Source organism: Diospyros lotus, chromosome 1, assembly GCF_014633365.1.
Source record: "Diospyros lotus cultivar Yz01 chromosome 1, ASM1463336v1, whole genome shotgun sequence".
Classification (NCBI taxonomy): domain Eukaryota; kingdom Viridiplantae; phylum Streptophyta; class Magnoliopsida; order Ericales; family Ebenaceae; genus Diospyros; species Diospyros lotus.
Window position 1 is genome coordinate 30,898,372 of NC_068338.1, and position 15,151 is coordinate 30,913,522.

Sequence of the window (15,151 nt, forward strand, 5' to 3'; positions counted from 1 at the left end):
GATAAACATGTTGAATCACCAGATGATTGTAATTGACAGAAACAGTAATGTTTATTGTCTTCTACCTTATTTCTTAAGTTGCTTCTCAAAAAAGTTCCAACTTTCTTTTAACTTTGATTTCGTGGAGAATCCGGCAATCTCAGATTAGATGTCAGATACTACAGTTGCTGCACATTTTTCTCTTATGCCTAGGCCTCCTTGGCCCTTGCTTTGGACCTCATGTATTCATTTATGTCCTTAACGCAACTCGATTTTTCAACAAACTATTGTCTGGTTCTAATTGCTATTTCCCAAAATCTTATAACTGCATATGCACTAATATATGCAAGTTTTATAATAATTGTGTGCCAGAATGGTTTAGTAGTGTGTCGAAGAAGCACTGCACTGATTCAAATCCTTTATTCTCAAATTTGAAAAACCCAACTGCATGCTGCAAACATGCATTAGGACCTACAATTGATTCTTCAAGTAGTGTGTGGCTCCAAGTATTATCTCCAATATTAAAAACGAAGAGCGAAAATGTTGCTGGTTCCAAGGTGGAAGTTTAATCACATATATGGGACAAGTTGATATAACTTTTTAATGCCAGATTAGATCGATGCAAAATTAATAGTTTAAATCTAAAATTGTTTTAAGTTCAAAATTTATCGTAGAATTGACACGTTGGCTAAAATTTGATAATTTTTTTTATTATTAACTCTACAATATAATACTAAATAATTTAGATAATTATATTATTAACGAATCTATGAAGATAATTAAAATGTAATTATACCAATATAAATTGTTCATATAATTATATTAGTAATACGATATACAAATCAATGTTTAAATATATTTACATTTTAATAATTGTAGGAAATTAAATTAATTTAATATTATTTTATATTATTTTAAAATATAACTACATTATTGATATAACATGCGAATATAATCATATTATTATGTAATATATTGAATTTTGATATAACTGTTATTAATTCAATATGTTAGCAATGATTAATATTTTCATATAATTTGTTATTTTAGATTATCATATTATAATATAATTGTGTTACGAATGTAGTTATTGTATATTATTTTATTTTTGATGTAGTAATAATAATAATAATAATAACTAAATTACTTTAATATAGTAAAATTCTGGCCATAAAACTATTACCGATAGGTCTCCAAGCACGGCCCCCCTTTGATGCAACAATAGATGTAAACCACCAAATTCTTCTCATCTTTCTACCGTGGAAAGCAAGAAAATCACAAAAAGCAACTGCATTGCAAAAGTGGGATGAATTCAGACCAAATGTTACGGTTCCTTTGCTACTCAATGGAGCTAGCTAGAATGCATAAATCTTCCAAGGTGGTCATCGCGGGCCTTCAGGAGTCATGAATGAGCATACCTTGCCAATTTAAAGTCCAAAAATACCCCTCTGAAGGATATAACAACTTGCTCTTAGGCAGGCCAAGCAGAGGTGAAAAGCCTCAGGAAGGTTAAAAGCACCGGATTCCAATTTTGACCAAATTTATAAACTACATTAGCGGATATGCTTCCCAAACATCTATGTGGAATATGATTGAAAAACTTGGTGGGTTTCTAAACCCATCCACATAGCAGCTTTATTTATCACATTTTGATTGGTCTATTAACCATTAAAAATTAACTATTAAATGTTAAAATTTATTAAACCCTAATTAAGTTTATGAACCACAACGAGATAAGCAATCTACTATCAAAACAATAAATGAATACAAAGTGTAAAATCCCTAGGGGTCTAGAGAAGAATATGTCAAAACATGTACCATAGCTCAAAGGACGTAATACATAAGTTCAATTAATACGTTTCATTTTTGGGGGGACACTGGAATTAAACCACGCACATATTCAGCTGCAGTATAAATTAAGGAAAATAAGTTACCAAGATGAGGTACATCACGTTTCCTGTTGGCCAGGGTACAAAATCTCTCAGAAACTATTAAGCAGAATGGAACAGAAACATTAGAGGGAGTTTTGCGAGTACAAAAAGCCGCCACAACTCCAGCATATATTGAACCGCACCTGCAGACAAGGATTTGCAGATCAGTAATTACCAAGAAAAAATTAGTTGTCAACTGGAATCACAGGTTCCATTAATGTCTTCTCATATATTAGTAGGTTTGCTAGGAAACTAAAATGCAAAATTAATAGAAGTTACCCTAACCAGACAAAGCCTGGAAAAATGAGTCGTAATTAGAAGATAGCACATCTGATTATATCAATGGGATCACAATTAATGATCTCATTCAAGCTCTTCTCACTTAAGGTAACCAGCTAACAGTTCAAGATAAACCACTTTAAAATGTTTATGACCATTCACTGTAATCTATCAACAAAATTAAAGATCTAGGAGAGACAGGGCCACACATTAAAGTAGTACATGAATAAGGCAAAGAAAGGTGATAACGGTACAAATGGTCTGATAACTGGTATATCTTGGATATTGGCATAAGAAAATACACGAGCAACTGATTAAAATGTTTGCTGCACTTAACCAGTTCCTCCATTAATCTGCGAACCTATAAGTTGTTCACTTGCATCATTGGTGCAGTCAATTAACTGCTAAATGCAAACGAGCAAAATTGTGATATGGCTTTTATCTTTAAAGGTTGGGGATCAACAACAACATAACCAACCTTAATCCCGCTGTGGGATATTTACATAGACTCTAGGATGAGATTTTTGCATTCAACGAAAAACTAGAAAATTAAGAGGGAAAGCGACCAAATAATGAGTTTGGAACAAACAAGGATTCAAAAGCTAAAAATCTTTGGTAGGTATGCCATACACACTACTCTCTGACAAAACTGATAATGTGCAGTACCAGATAGTTATTGAAGTCAGGGAACAACAGGTTTTCTATCCCAGGCCTCTCTTGCTTCAAGCTCATCAGGGCAATATCGCTCTGAGAGAATTTCAACTTGTTCGGCAAATGACTTGTTCCCATATTCACCTATGTGACGGATCATTTGGTTCCAGCGCTTCAGGCATACATCTCCTGACCGATGGTCAAGAAGATTGTCCCAATCAACATCCTCTATGCAGCAAGCATCCAAGCTATATAGTGCATGAAGCAGACGATAATCATCAGTATCAGCCCACTTTCCTTCGGCCACCATAGGTGATGTTAACTGCTTGTACCATTTCATACAGCAGACTGCAACAGTTCGAGTTGATAACTTGTCACTAACTGCACTCCAGCTGATGTTATCTCTCAACATGCCATATTTTGACTTCCTCTCCTCAAACACCTTCATTCTTAAATCTAAGTTCACTAAATCAAATAAATTTTGATACTCATCTTGAGACCAACGTCCCCTATTAGCATTAGGTAGTTTTATTCTGCGCCAAGCATCTTTTAAGTGAACCCTGTGCTTCCCAAGTACACCAGCTAACTTCTTCCACTTAGGTCCATGTTTATCATAATACTCTTTTATAATTTCAAGCTCTTCAGCAGTCCAGGAACGGCTCTCAGCCCTCTCGAACAATGTATGAGCTCGGTAATATATAGCTGTGTAAGGCCTATGAGGCAAAACAGCTCCAATTTCCTTCCAACAGCCTTTTAATTCCGGGTGAGCCTTGCAATTCATAACCATATTCAAACCCTCTTTACCCAAGCCATGAACCCGTATATAGTTAAAGACAGCATCTTTGACCAGGGCATCTTCTTCAGGTGAAAATCGCTTACCTTGCACTAATTCCTCTTCTTGGTTCTTTTCCATCCCCTCATTTGGATCATCAGATAAAGGGAAAACCTCTATATGACCAGAAAAACTAACTTTTTTGGACCTCCTTTTAGGTTTAGGATCTTCCAAAATAGTTTCAACAGATTTTGACTTCTTCATATTGGCTCGGCTACTCTTTTTCATCTTTGCATCCTGTATCTTGCCTCTAGTTGTGAGAGTATTAAGTTTGCCACCTTCAATTGCAAGGTTGTGGTTTCCCAATTCCTCAGCCATCACTTGTTGCATTCCTTCACCCACATCATCTCTGTTCTTTCTCTTCTTTCTACTGGTCTTCTTTTTGGCAGTATCACTAACCTCCACATCATCCCCCATTTTACCAAGCTTTTCTGCACCTGCAGTTTTCTGCTCCTTAACTTCCCCAACCTTTTCTGCATCTTTCTCGTTGGGGACCCTCATTGAGGAGGAAGTATATTTATTATCTTTCGCTCTGTCTGCCTTGAGCCTATTCTTCTTCTTTTTTGTTGCTTTGATGTCATCGCCACTCATAAGAACTTCATTATTATCTTTTTCCAAGATCCTCCTCTCCTCTCCTCCCATATCAGTTTCATTGTCCAACTGTGCATTATTGTCAACAATATCTAATTTTCTCTTTTTCTTCTTCTTCTTCTTCTTCCTTTCCTCTTTTGGATGGTATTCATCCACTTCTGCAAAACTTTCTACATTTATATGTTCATCACATGTATCATCAAGTCCAAGGCCAATAGAAACCTCACCTTCCCTCTCATCCCTCTTCTTTCTCTTATTCTCTTTTCTTGGTTTACAACCACCATTCCCCTCATTAAATGCTGCACCACCATAGTCACTCAACTCTTCTGAAAGATTGGCCACACATTTTTTCTTTTCCTTAGACATCTTTCTCTGCTCTCCCATAGCTGCCTCTTCTTCCACAGTCTTGCCGACCCTATACAACCTCTGTCAAGCCCCTTTGCTGATATTCTGCAAAGTAGAATAATTAACTGGGATAAGTCAAAAGACAGATCTTCCAAAGGAAATGGAACATTTTTTGCATAGTTTATAACTGAAAGAAAACCAAGAAAAAATTCTGGAAACAACAGAAAAAATTCAATAAATTTAGAGTGAAAGCACAAAGAGGGTAGCCTTTTGAGAATTGCATGAATTTCAGAGAAGCAAAACACCTTAGAGACAGGATTGATGGGGATATTTAAGAGTATCAGCCAGATTATACTTATATCATCCTCTAAGGTAGAAGGCCGCCCCTTTTTGTTTCTAGCTTGGTCCGTAGGTTCTACATAACCAAAAGATGCGCCTAATTTTCCCTGAGAATAGTTGACTGAAATGGAAATTTTTTAAATCAAAGCTTCAACATTACAAACATAGCATCTCAGGAACAATATGCTAAGTTAATATTCTCTGGGACGCATACACCTGAGAAACAATATGCTAAACCACAAAGAAACATGGTAGACATTCATAAGATGCGTCTCCCCTATAATTGAACTCTCAACTGTACAACAACAACAACGTACCAAGTCTTTATCCCACTGTAAATTCAACAAAATCGCTGATTAACCAATCAAATAGTAACTAATTAACTCGAACAAAAGAAATCAATCGCAAAAGATAAAGAACAGATCTGATGCTAAGATAGGTGGAAACAAGTACATAATATAGCCTCGTGGTACCGAAGAAAAAAATAAGAGAACAAACAAATCGGAGGTCGGCATCAAACTTTTTCCCCTCAACTGATTTAGTTTCTGCTCTGGCTAGGGTTTCGGCCAGTCCTTCGAAGCGTTGGCGATGACATCACAGATAACGAAAAGAAAGAGGAAAGGGGAAGAAGGAGCCGAAATTTCTGGCACCGGCGGCGCAAACAGTTGCCGGCGATTGCAGAAAAATGAAGAAGAGAAGAGAAGAGAAGACAAAGGAAGGACCGAAGGATGGAATAGGAAGCTTACAAGCGGGCGGCTGGCCTGGCTTGCTCACGACGTGGCGGCGACAATCGGCCTTGCAGTAGTCTCCTCCCGCTCCCTTTGCTTCCTCCTCCTACTTAGTAATCAAAATTGGGGATCGATTTCATTCTCTTTGCTCATTGCTCTTTGCTATTGTCGGTGCTCTAACCATGCGGGCCTTCACAATTTGCCGGCGCCCTTTGCTTTGCCAGTTTGCGCTCCCCTGTCCCCACCCTAGAATGTCAAAAGGGCCGGCTCGAGTCGGCCCACGGGAAATGGATCGGGTCGGCCTTTTTAAGGTCGGGCCAAGTTCTTTTGCCATAGATAGGGCCCTGCTCGGCCCACAGCCCCCTACAAAAAGGCCGGGCCGGGCCAGCCCGTGGGCTAGAGGGCCAGGCCGGGCCCTTAGCCCACAGGGCCTAGCGGGTCGGGTCCAGTGGGCCCAACCTTTTTTTTAAATAATTTTTTTAAAAATAATACATATAATATATACATATATAAAATTAATTCTTTTTCTTTTTAAAATATTTTCTATCTTAATTCTTAAATTTTAAATATTATTTCATCATTTTATATTTCAAAATTCTATATCTTTATAAATTTTTTTGTGAATTGATATGAAAAATAATATACATATAAAAAGGAGAATATTTATTTATAATTTAAATATATAAAAAATTTAACTTAAAAATTTTAAATAAATTGATGGTTATTATTTATATATATTACGAAATTAAATTTTTTAGTATCCAATATTAATAATTACTAAAGAATAACAAAATTAAAAAAAAATAAGTAAGGGTTTTACTGGCCCATAAGGGCCCAACGGGCCGAGGCCCAATTTCTCTGGCCAGCCCGACCCTTTTGACACCTCTACCCCACCCCCACTTTGTTTACTTTTTTAGTTTTTATGTATAATACTTTTTTTTACAACTATTATTATTCTTAGAAGGTGTCCTCAGTAAATTTTCAATTATTCCGTAATAATTTATAAATTATGCATATTGAGTATGTTAATTAAAGATTAACAGCTTGTTTGTGTTTCTAAAAATATTTATTCCTTAATAATCAATGTGTGAAGCAAACAAATCTAATATTTTTATTAGTTAAAAATTGATTAGTTTTTTTTTTATTATTTTAAGATTGTAGATCATTTTTTTAATCAATAATTATGAAAAATTAGTATATGACTAAGATTTTTTAATTGAATTTCATATTAAGAGAAAAATTATATTTTTGCAGTTAATAATATTGTCTAAGCTATGAAAATTAATACTTGTCACTCAGATTTGGTAACTAATGCTCATTTTTTTGTACCCTTGGGACGCAGGTAGAGAAAAAAAAAGGACTAGATAGGCCTAGACTCTGATTTCATTTATAATTTAGATTTAAAATTGACTTTGTTACAAAGTAATTATAAAAATAAAGTATAACCAAATATAGTCATACAAAAATTAGACCCAAAAAACTGAAACCTATAATTAACACTTTTTAAAAGTACATAAAAACAATACAACAAAACTTTTAATCTACCAAGAACAATTGGGGTTGAATCAAATAGCTTATTTTTGAATTAATTATCAAATCTGTCAAAACCATTATCACCCATAGATATTAAGCCCAGACAGTTCTTACAACATGACAAAGGATTGAGTGTGCTGTGTTAGGAGAAAGGTTTTCAAGCCAACAAGAGAGATGCCATGTACTTAAAATTTATATACACAGCAGCCGAAAATAACTGAATTAGAATATCCAGGGCATCACATTGAATTAAATATTCTCTTAGAGAATAAAAACAATAGTAAGTTGGATAATGATTGGCTCAGAAGGATCGCTTTCTCTTATGTTTCTAACTTTTTTTGTCACAAAATTCATAACTAAAATTTATGCTAACATAACCACTAAAGCAACTAAAAAAGGAAAAAAAAAAAAACTTGCATTGTCATATCGATGTCCTCAGATCTTCTCGAATTTTCTCATGATATCAATAATATTGGATAAATAGTGATTTTTGCTTGTATGCTTCAATGTAAATTTTAATAGTATTTTAGCATATATTTTTTTTACTTTTGCAGAAATATTAAACAGAAAGGGTTAGAATAAATCAGAAATATCTTCCATTTTCTTTTATCTGTATATAAATTCACTTCAAAGCGATTTAAACCCGAATTACATAAAAAAATTATTATAAACTCCTAGTACCAACCCAATTTAGCGGAAAGAAGAATCAATAAAAAGTGCCATATGGGGCCTCACCAAAGGCTAAAGGGGACTTCTCTTAAGATTGCACGTGCTAAAGAGCTAGAGCTGGTAAAAGGGCTGTGGCCTCACCATCAATAACAATTTGGTCGCCGTGTTTAAAGCACTTTGTTTTGAACTTTGCCCTGCCCGACAAAAGCAAACATCTAAAGGATTAGAGCTACTAGAAGCACTGCATTTTAAGAGTAGATAACAGGACTATCTGGTTAATATTACTACTCACAGATACTTGTTCTTGATCTCTTTTATGTTAGTTGCTTGCACTTCACCAACGATCTCTTCTCCAATGTACACTGGCAATCTGAACTGCAAGCTCTGTGAAACATACACGGCTCCAGGCTGCATGGTTCCCAAATGACACATTTAGACGGCTGAACCCGATTCGTAAACATCAGACACCAAGCACAGAATAAGAACAAGACGGCTTTCAAGCACCACAGAAAACCCAAAGGAGAGGTCTAAGTTGTGGAAATCCCTTAACTATGAGGTCAAAGTATGTGTGCGCACATGCGAACCCACTAGGTCTGCGAAGCATGCATCGGCATTCTTGTAGAAAAGAACACAAAAAATGACAATCATGGTGGATATGAATTTGTTTCATTTTGATCCTACTTACAAATAATGGCCAACATTTTTATAGATCAAAGTTGCAGCTTATGCCCTCATATAGGGATCTTGTGCCACTTACAAATAATGGTCAAGTTCTTCCTAGAACAGAGTTGTAACTCGTGTATATATAGTGATTCTGTTACGGGTTATGGTATTGCAACAAAAACTTATTTCCAGGAGATGTGGCATGGCACACTGTTGATTATAATAAAATTAACTTGATTGATGTACTTTTGGATCACAACACAGAATCAAGAATCAAGCTCACTGATTCGCATATCTAATATATGAAATTCTAGACCTTCCGACGCTGCCCGTGGACCCCTATTTACAGCCAATCCTAAGCCAGATAACGGAGGAGGGCTGTCTTAAACTTGTCAGATCAAACAAGATATTCCCCCCCCCCCCCCCCCCCCCCTCCCTTCTTTATTTGGCAGGATTTGTAAGTTAAAACTGGCAAAAAAAATAGTAATTGGTAATTTAATACTCCATGGATGAAGTCACATTTTCTTACTATAACATAATAATCAATTGCTTTTTCTACAACAAGAAAGCAAATTGATAAAGAGAAGTTGAGAAAACCAGGACAAGAACTTACAAAATGAGAAGCAATTATCCTTGGAAACAAGGAAGCAACAAGCATCCCATGAACAAGTCGATCTTCAAATCCACTACTCTGGGCACACTCGAGATCAAAATGCAAAGGATTTAAGTCATGGCTCAACTTTGAATATTCCAGAACATCAGAATTTGAAAAAATCCTTGCTTGCTTTAAAACATCCCCAGTTTTAAGAACATGTCTTGACGATGAAGAGAATCCCAATGATGGAATAACGCTGGAAACAAAGTGCTTCATAAGCATTGGAGGTGATGTTCTCTGGGATGAAGGTAAAGCTGGGTGTTTTCAGCATAGACGTCATTTGTTAGACTATAGAAGGTTTTTAGTACTATGCTTTGTATTTTAACAGATCACTGGCATCACATGCATCACACTGGCTATTTGGATACAAAATCTCTAACCAGAAAATAGCACTCTCTTCAAAAATGAGAAAAAGCAGCTTCATCAATAATAAAAAAAAAATATTTCTAATAAAAACAGCTTTCTAAATGTAGTTACAGTAGCAGTGTGTTGGATCTGAAACAGGAAGATCAAAACTAAGATTCTATATAAGAAGCAAGTATGGTAAAATTAGACAGTGGATAATATGCTAAGCCTCCAACTCACATATGGCGTTTGAAGATTACTGGATGGACTTGTCTAAATGGTAAAACAGTATACAAGTATGGCTACAAAAAGTTAGAGTAAGACTTGAGGATGGTCCATGAGAACTGACTGGGTATTAAGCTGCATTAAGAAATCACACAACAGAGAACTTGAAATGTAGGACATCAACGACATTGGAACTTTGAAATACCCCATTGAACATCCACTTAAGATGATACAGGGAAGAAAAGTGAGATTCTAGAACTTATACAGATTTTACAACATGGAATTAACAAGGAGTACAACAATCATGTGTATCCATACATTGCTCACAAAAAGAGCATCAATACCAAGAAATCTCCCGTGTGAGAAACACAATAACACAAATAATTAGTATTAGTACCAAGTAGATCAGAGAAATCAATAACTCTTTGTAAGCCATGGTGTTAGTATGAGAAATTTTTCACATTGTATAATTCATGTGAATGTACACTGGCTACTATGTCAATATTTGAAACATATGATGTAGTACACAAGGCTAAAACACACAGAATTTACAAATGATCAAATATGTGCGGCCCATGCAGCTCCCTGGTAAGATTCAACTTAGCATGGTAATTTAGCTGTGTAAGAAAATCAGTCATTTTATATCTCAACAAAAATAAATTGAGGCCATGGAAAATAGCATGCTCTATTTCATGTTACAGAGAAAACCTTTCTCCCTCCTGCACATACACACACGCACAAAAAAAAACAGAGGAAAGAAAGATCCCTCATCACAAAGGAAATTCACATAAAATTATGACCACCAATTGGAGGTTGCAACTAGTAACTACCACGTGAAGAAACTAAATGACTAAATGGCTGGCTGTGCATTACAGGCTTGAGAATAATTGTTAAAAAAAACTAGACACACAGACATAATGACAAAATGATGTCTCTGCTAAGCATTTCATTTGACAAACATGCAATCATCTACGGCCTCACTACATACTGATAAAATATACAAGAGACGATGACAGAAAATTTGATAAATATATCAAAGTGGTAAATAATCCATTCTCTTTATGATTTAATCAGTAATTTATTTATACCAAAATATCTTCACTTTTACTTTAAAAATTATTTAACAGCTTTACAAGCAACAAAAATTAGGATGCTATGAGGCGAATAGGAAGAGCATTATGAGGTGCATTATTCATAAATTTTCAAATTACACTAGTTTCATTTTGAGGTGCATTATTCATTAAAATAATACTAATATCAAAACACATAAAAATTTTCACCATTCTCACAAAAACAACATGACCAGAAGTCAAAATCTACAATCACAACTAGCAGCATTTTAACTTTTAAAGCAACACAATCAACAATCAAAAATGCACCTGCAACAACATTTTAAAGGCTTTAAAATCAAATCAGCGTTTAGCGTTTTACATCATTAGCAAGCAGCAACAAGCATTTTACATCATTCGCCTTCTTTAAATCTAAACGGAAGAAACTTTTTTGCTTTGACCATACTAAACCAATATTTTGTCAATTCTGAAGGGTCTAACATCCTTTTCTTTCTAGCTTCGCACATCTATATGGCTCCATCATGGTCAATTGAGTCAATAATAGCATTTCAACTAGTTGCATAAAACTACACAAGAACCTAAATCACGAAAGATACACTACCATCTGTAAGACAGATTCGACCTACTGGATCCAAATGGACCGACCACATCGTGATCGCTACCTTAAACCTAGCAAGAACACTAGCCAGTTGCAACCATTAACTGAAATGTCATCATTGAAAGAGCCATCAGAAGCAAGTCATGCGTCGTCAATCGACCACCAATTGAACATTGCCTTTGATCAAACACACCAGTTACATGAACAAAATCTTGAAACAAGAATCGATGTTTACCTCTTTCAAGAGGGATTTTCGGATTTCGATTTCACAGCAGAGAGAAGAGACGATTGAAGTTGGGATTGAGTGAGAATCGATGCTACCGGATGATTGTAATGGTTGATTTCTGGAATTGGAATTGAAGGGAGGGGAGGGGATTGTTGCTGAGATCGTAATTGGTAATTCCGGAAATTGAATTAGCGAACTGAATGAGAGAATGATAGAGAGGGCCAATCACTGCCCATAAAATCTGCCCAGTAGACAACCGGGCCGGGCCGCGGGCCTATTCTTTTTTGTTTTTTTTTAATTTACAGTTAAAATAAATTCAATATTTGAATAATACATAAAAATAATATTTTTGTGCATAAATGTTGATATTAATGTATATTCAAAATAAATTTGTAATTATAAAATATTGATATTATATCGTCCATTCAAATGGGAGCTTTAACACCAAAAATATGGTAAATATGCTTAGCCCAGCCCAAAAAATTGATTTGGGCCACCCAATCTGCAGAAGTTAGCAAGGATGAGCATTCAGCTATTCTAATGATTTGGCAACCCAGCTCATACATAACAAATCGGACCAAAATTATGAAAAATGGATTTATTCAAAAAGACAAAATTTTGTTCAAAATGACCATCATTCAAAAAATTTAATGGTATTTGTAATAAGGACATTAAATGTAATAGACAGTAATGGAAGTAAACAGGAATTTATAAATTAATTAAAAATACTTTTGATCGTGACATAAAGTTAATAATAATAAAATCAAAGAGACAGGTCAAATCGGTGTTTGTCCTTAGTATGGTAGCTGCTCCCCTGGGAGTTCAGTTGTGCACCATCTGAAAGGCATGGCAGTTTGATTTTATAAAAATAAATAAATATAAAGCCCAACATCATTTTCATTGGCTAAATACATATTTTATTTTTTATATTTATATACTTTTTATTTAGATATTTAAAAAATTTATTATTTTAATTATATTAAAAAACTATATAATTTTAACTTAATTACACAACTCGACAAGCTTGTTAAGAATAATGAATTCAGTTGTGCATTGTCTTTTAATTTTATTTTTTAAATAAAAATAAATTTGGAGTGAAAAGTGTAAGTAATTTTTAAGGTTTCCAGAATGTTTAATGGATTAAACTTATAGAAAGGGTTTGGTCAGTATAAATTTTATATAAATTTAAATTAATTATAACTATATTTTAAAATTTTTATTATTTTATAAAATTATACGAGATCAAATTAACTTAACTAAATTTAAATAAAATTGGGTTGGGTTGGGATTATAAAGTTTGTAACACTATATTAAAATATTATAATTTAAAATTTATAACTTTTGTTACCCATCCTCTGGAGCAATTTCCCTGAAGCAGTTTTCGGGGAAAACTCTCGAGGAGGTGGTCATTTGTGGGAAAGATGCTTTTCCCTAAATGAGTCTCCAATGCTAGCTCTCTACGAACCTCTTCTATATGCAACAACCCGGTTGAGTAGTCATCTCAAGCTGAGCCTTCAAAGAGACGTGTCTCCGATATTGATTTACCCCTACGTTGTCTCAAACAACGTGGCCTACCCCTTGTGTTTTTTTTTTTTTCTTTAAGGGATCATTCATTAGGAGAGAATTTCTCACTAAGGTTCTTCCTAAACCTAATCACGAGATATTGTTTGTGATCAGGAAAGTCACACAACATATAATTCAAGGAGTTGCACGTTTTCTACATGTGTGTCACATGTTCCTATTACGAAGTAGTGTCTATGAATATCTTTCAACCCTTCATGGTTGAGACTTTTAAGTTTAGTTCCGCATTTTTTAGACTCCTAACTTAAGTATGTTTAGTTCTTCAGGTGACTCAAGCAACTTTTTGGGATAAACTTCACATAATTGGATCATGAACCACATGCACACTATATTTATGTACTCTCTTTACTATAATAGTGACTCATTTAAGTATCGAAAGGCATACACTAAAAAAATATTATGTGCCCTCTAACTATCTTCTGCGATGCAAATCATCTCTCTTTTTGGAAGTCTCTTCAGGCAACCCTTTCGAAGACATTTCTATGCTCTCTTGGACAATGAATCGAGCACTCTTTTTTGCCTACATTGGCCTCCCCCAAACAAGCCCTTGTACCTGCACTTGGCCTTTTCAACTTTTGTTAAGTTTTTTCAAAATAAATGTTAATTATTATTAATAAAATATTAAGAAATTATAAAATTTATAAAAAAACAACCAATCGCTTTGATAAATAAATAAGCTTAGTTTTAGTCTCAAAACAGAAAATGACTTGCCAAAATTTTGTTAAAAAATTAGTCACTTTAACTTCATTAATCACTAATCTTACCTTATGAGGTTTTCATATTTATTGTGGAAAAAAATACCCATAATATCCTTAATGTACCTAAGAATTCAATGTTGTTGATTCCAAAGTTCAAAGAAAGAATAAAGGTATGTAATTTCGATTCTTAATTTGTCATCCCAAACTCAATAATTATTTAAACATGTAAAATGCTATTGGTACACCTATTTTATATATCTTAGGCTAAAAATCTCTCATGAAGCGCGTGAGGCACAAGGTATTTTGGTCATAATATCCCCTTATATAGTTCAAAATATATAAAATGGGTCTACATTTAGCATGATTCTTTAAATATTTATAAAATTTTGGTTATTGACTTTTAAATGTTCCACGGTACGTACTAGAATAGCTAGAGGTGTTATTTTTGTTCATGATATTCTCTTAGCATAAGCATGACAACATTTTTAATATATATTCTTAAAGTTCCCAAGTACGTACATGCATATTAGGCGCCGTCTATCTATTTAATGCGGATGGACGCTTTGAAACTAACCAACCACAAAACATAAAATTATGGATCCGATCTTCCTTGAAGAAGTGATTTTTGGAAAGAAAAGAATAGGATGCTTATGGAATACATTCCCATCCATTTTAGCACTAAAAAACCACTCAAATTTATGGGAACCGTTCGAGTTTCTTCTTAGTCACCAGAAGAAATGGCTCACCACATTCTATTATTCTCATAATAAAATGCCAAATAATTTTTATAATGATACTCATATATTAATATATTATATCATTTTAAATATCAAATTTTAATATCTAAATAATATTTCTGTACAATATAAACCTTGGGCTTGATGGATTAGCAAATTACAGAATGTAATTTTTTTTATTTTTTAGTTAAACACAAATTCAGCGAAATGCGAATGTTCACTGTTTGAGTTAAATTTTAATTTGATTCAGTTATAATAAAATAATTCCATTAATCCGATTGAATCATCAATTTATACAATCACCTACCAAATTAGGTAAATTAAAATGTTATTTGATGGCCTGATTGTGATATTTTTAGTAATATTTATGCGTGAGTATTTTATATAATAGTAATATAAATATATATTATGTTAATTCATGACTATCATTAAAATATTATAACCAAGTGTTTAAATGATATTTACGTTAAACAAAT

At 34.0% G+C, this 15,151-nt stretch overlaps 2 protein-coding genes across 2 annotated transcripts; both read right to left on the bottom strand.

The window, feature by feature from the left end:
* Window positions 1–1,782: 1,782 nt before the first annotated feature.
* Window positions 1,783–5,899, bottom strand: LOC127813231 (RNA polymerase I termination factor). Its single transcript, XM_052354100.1, has 3 exons — window positions 5,694–5,899; window positions 2,856–4,713; window positions 1,783–2,053 (listed from the first exon to the last, which is right to left on the bottom strand). Exon 2 carries the CDS (start codon window positions 4,645–4,647, stop codon window positions 2,872–2,874), a length of 1,776 nt encoding a protein of 591 aa, XP_052210060.1. The 5' UTR covers window positions 4,648–4,713; window positions 5,694–5,899; the 3' UTR covers window positions 1,783–2,053; window positions 2,856–2,871.
* Window positions 5,900–7,781: 1,882 nt separating this feature from the next.
* Window positions 7,782–11,874, bottom strand: LOC127797178 (uncharacterized). Its single transcript, XM_052329803.1, has 4 exons — window positions 11,669–11,874; window positions 9,154–9,449; window positions 8,170–8,285; window positions 7,782–8,071 (listed from the first exon to the last, which is right to left on the bottom strand). The coding sequence occupies exons 2-4, from the start codon at window positions 9,415–9,417 to the stop codon at window positions 7,981–7,983; spliced, it is 471 nt and encodes a 156-aa protein (XP_052185763.1). The 5' UTR covers window positions 9,418–9,449; window positions 11,669–11,874; the 3' UTR covers window positions 7,782–7,980.
* Window positions 11,875–15,151: the final 3,277 nt, after the last annotated feature.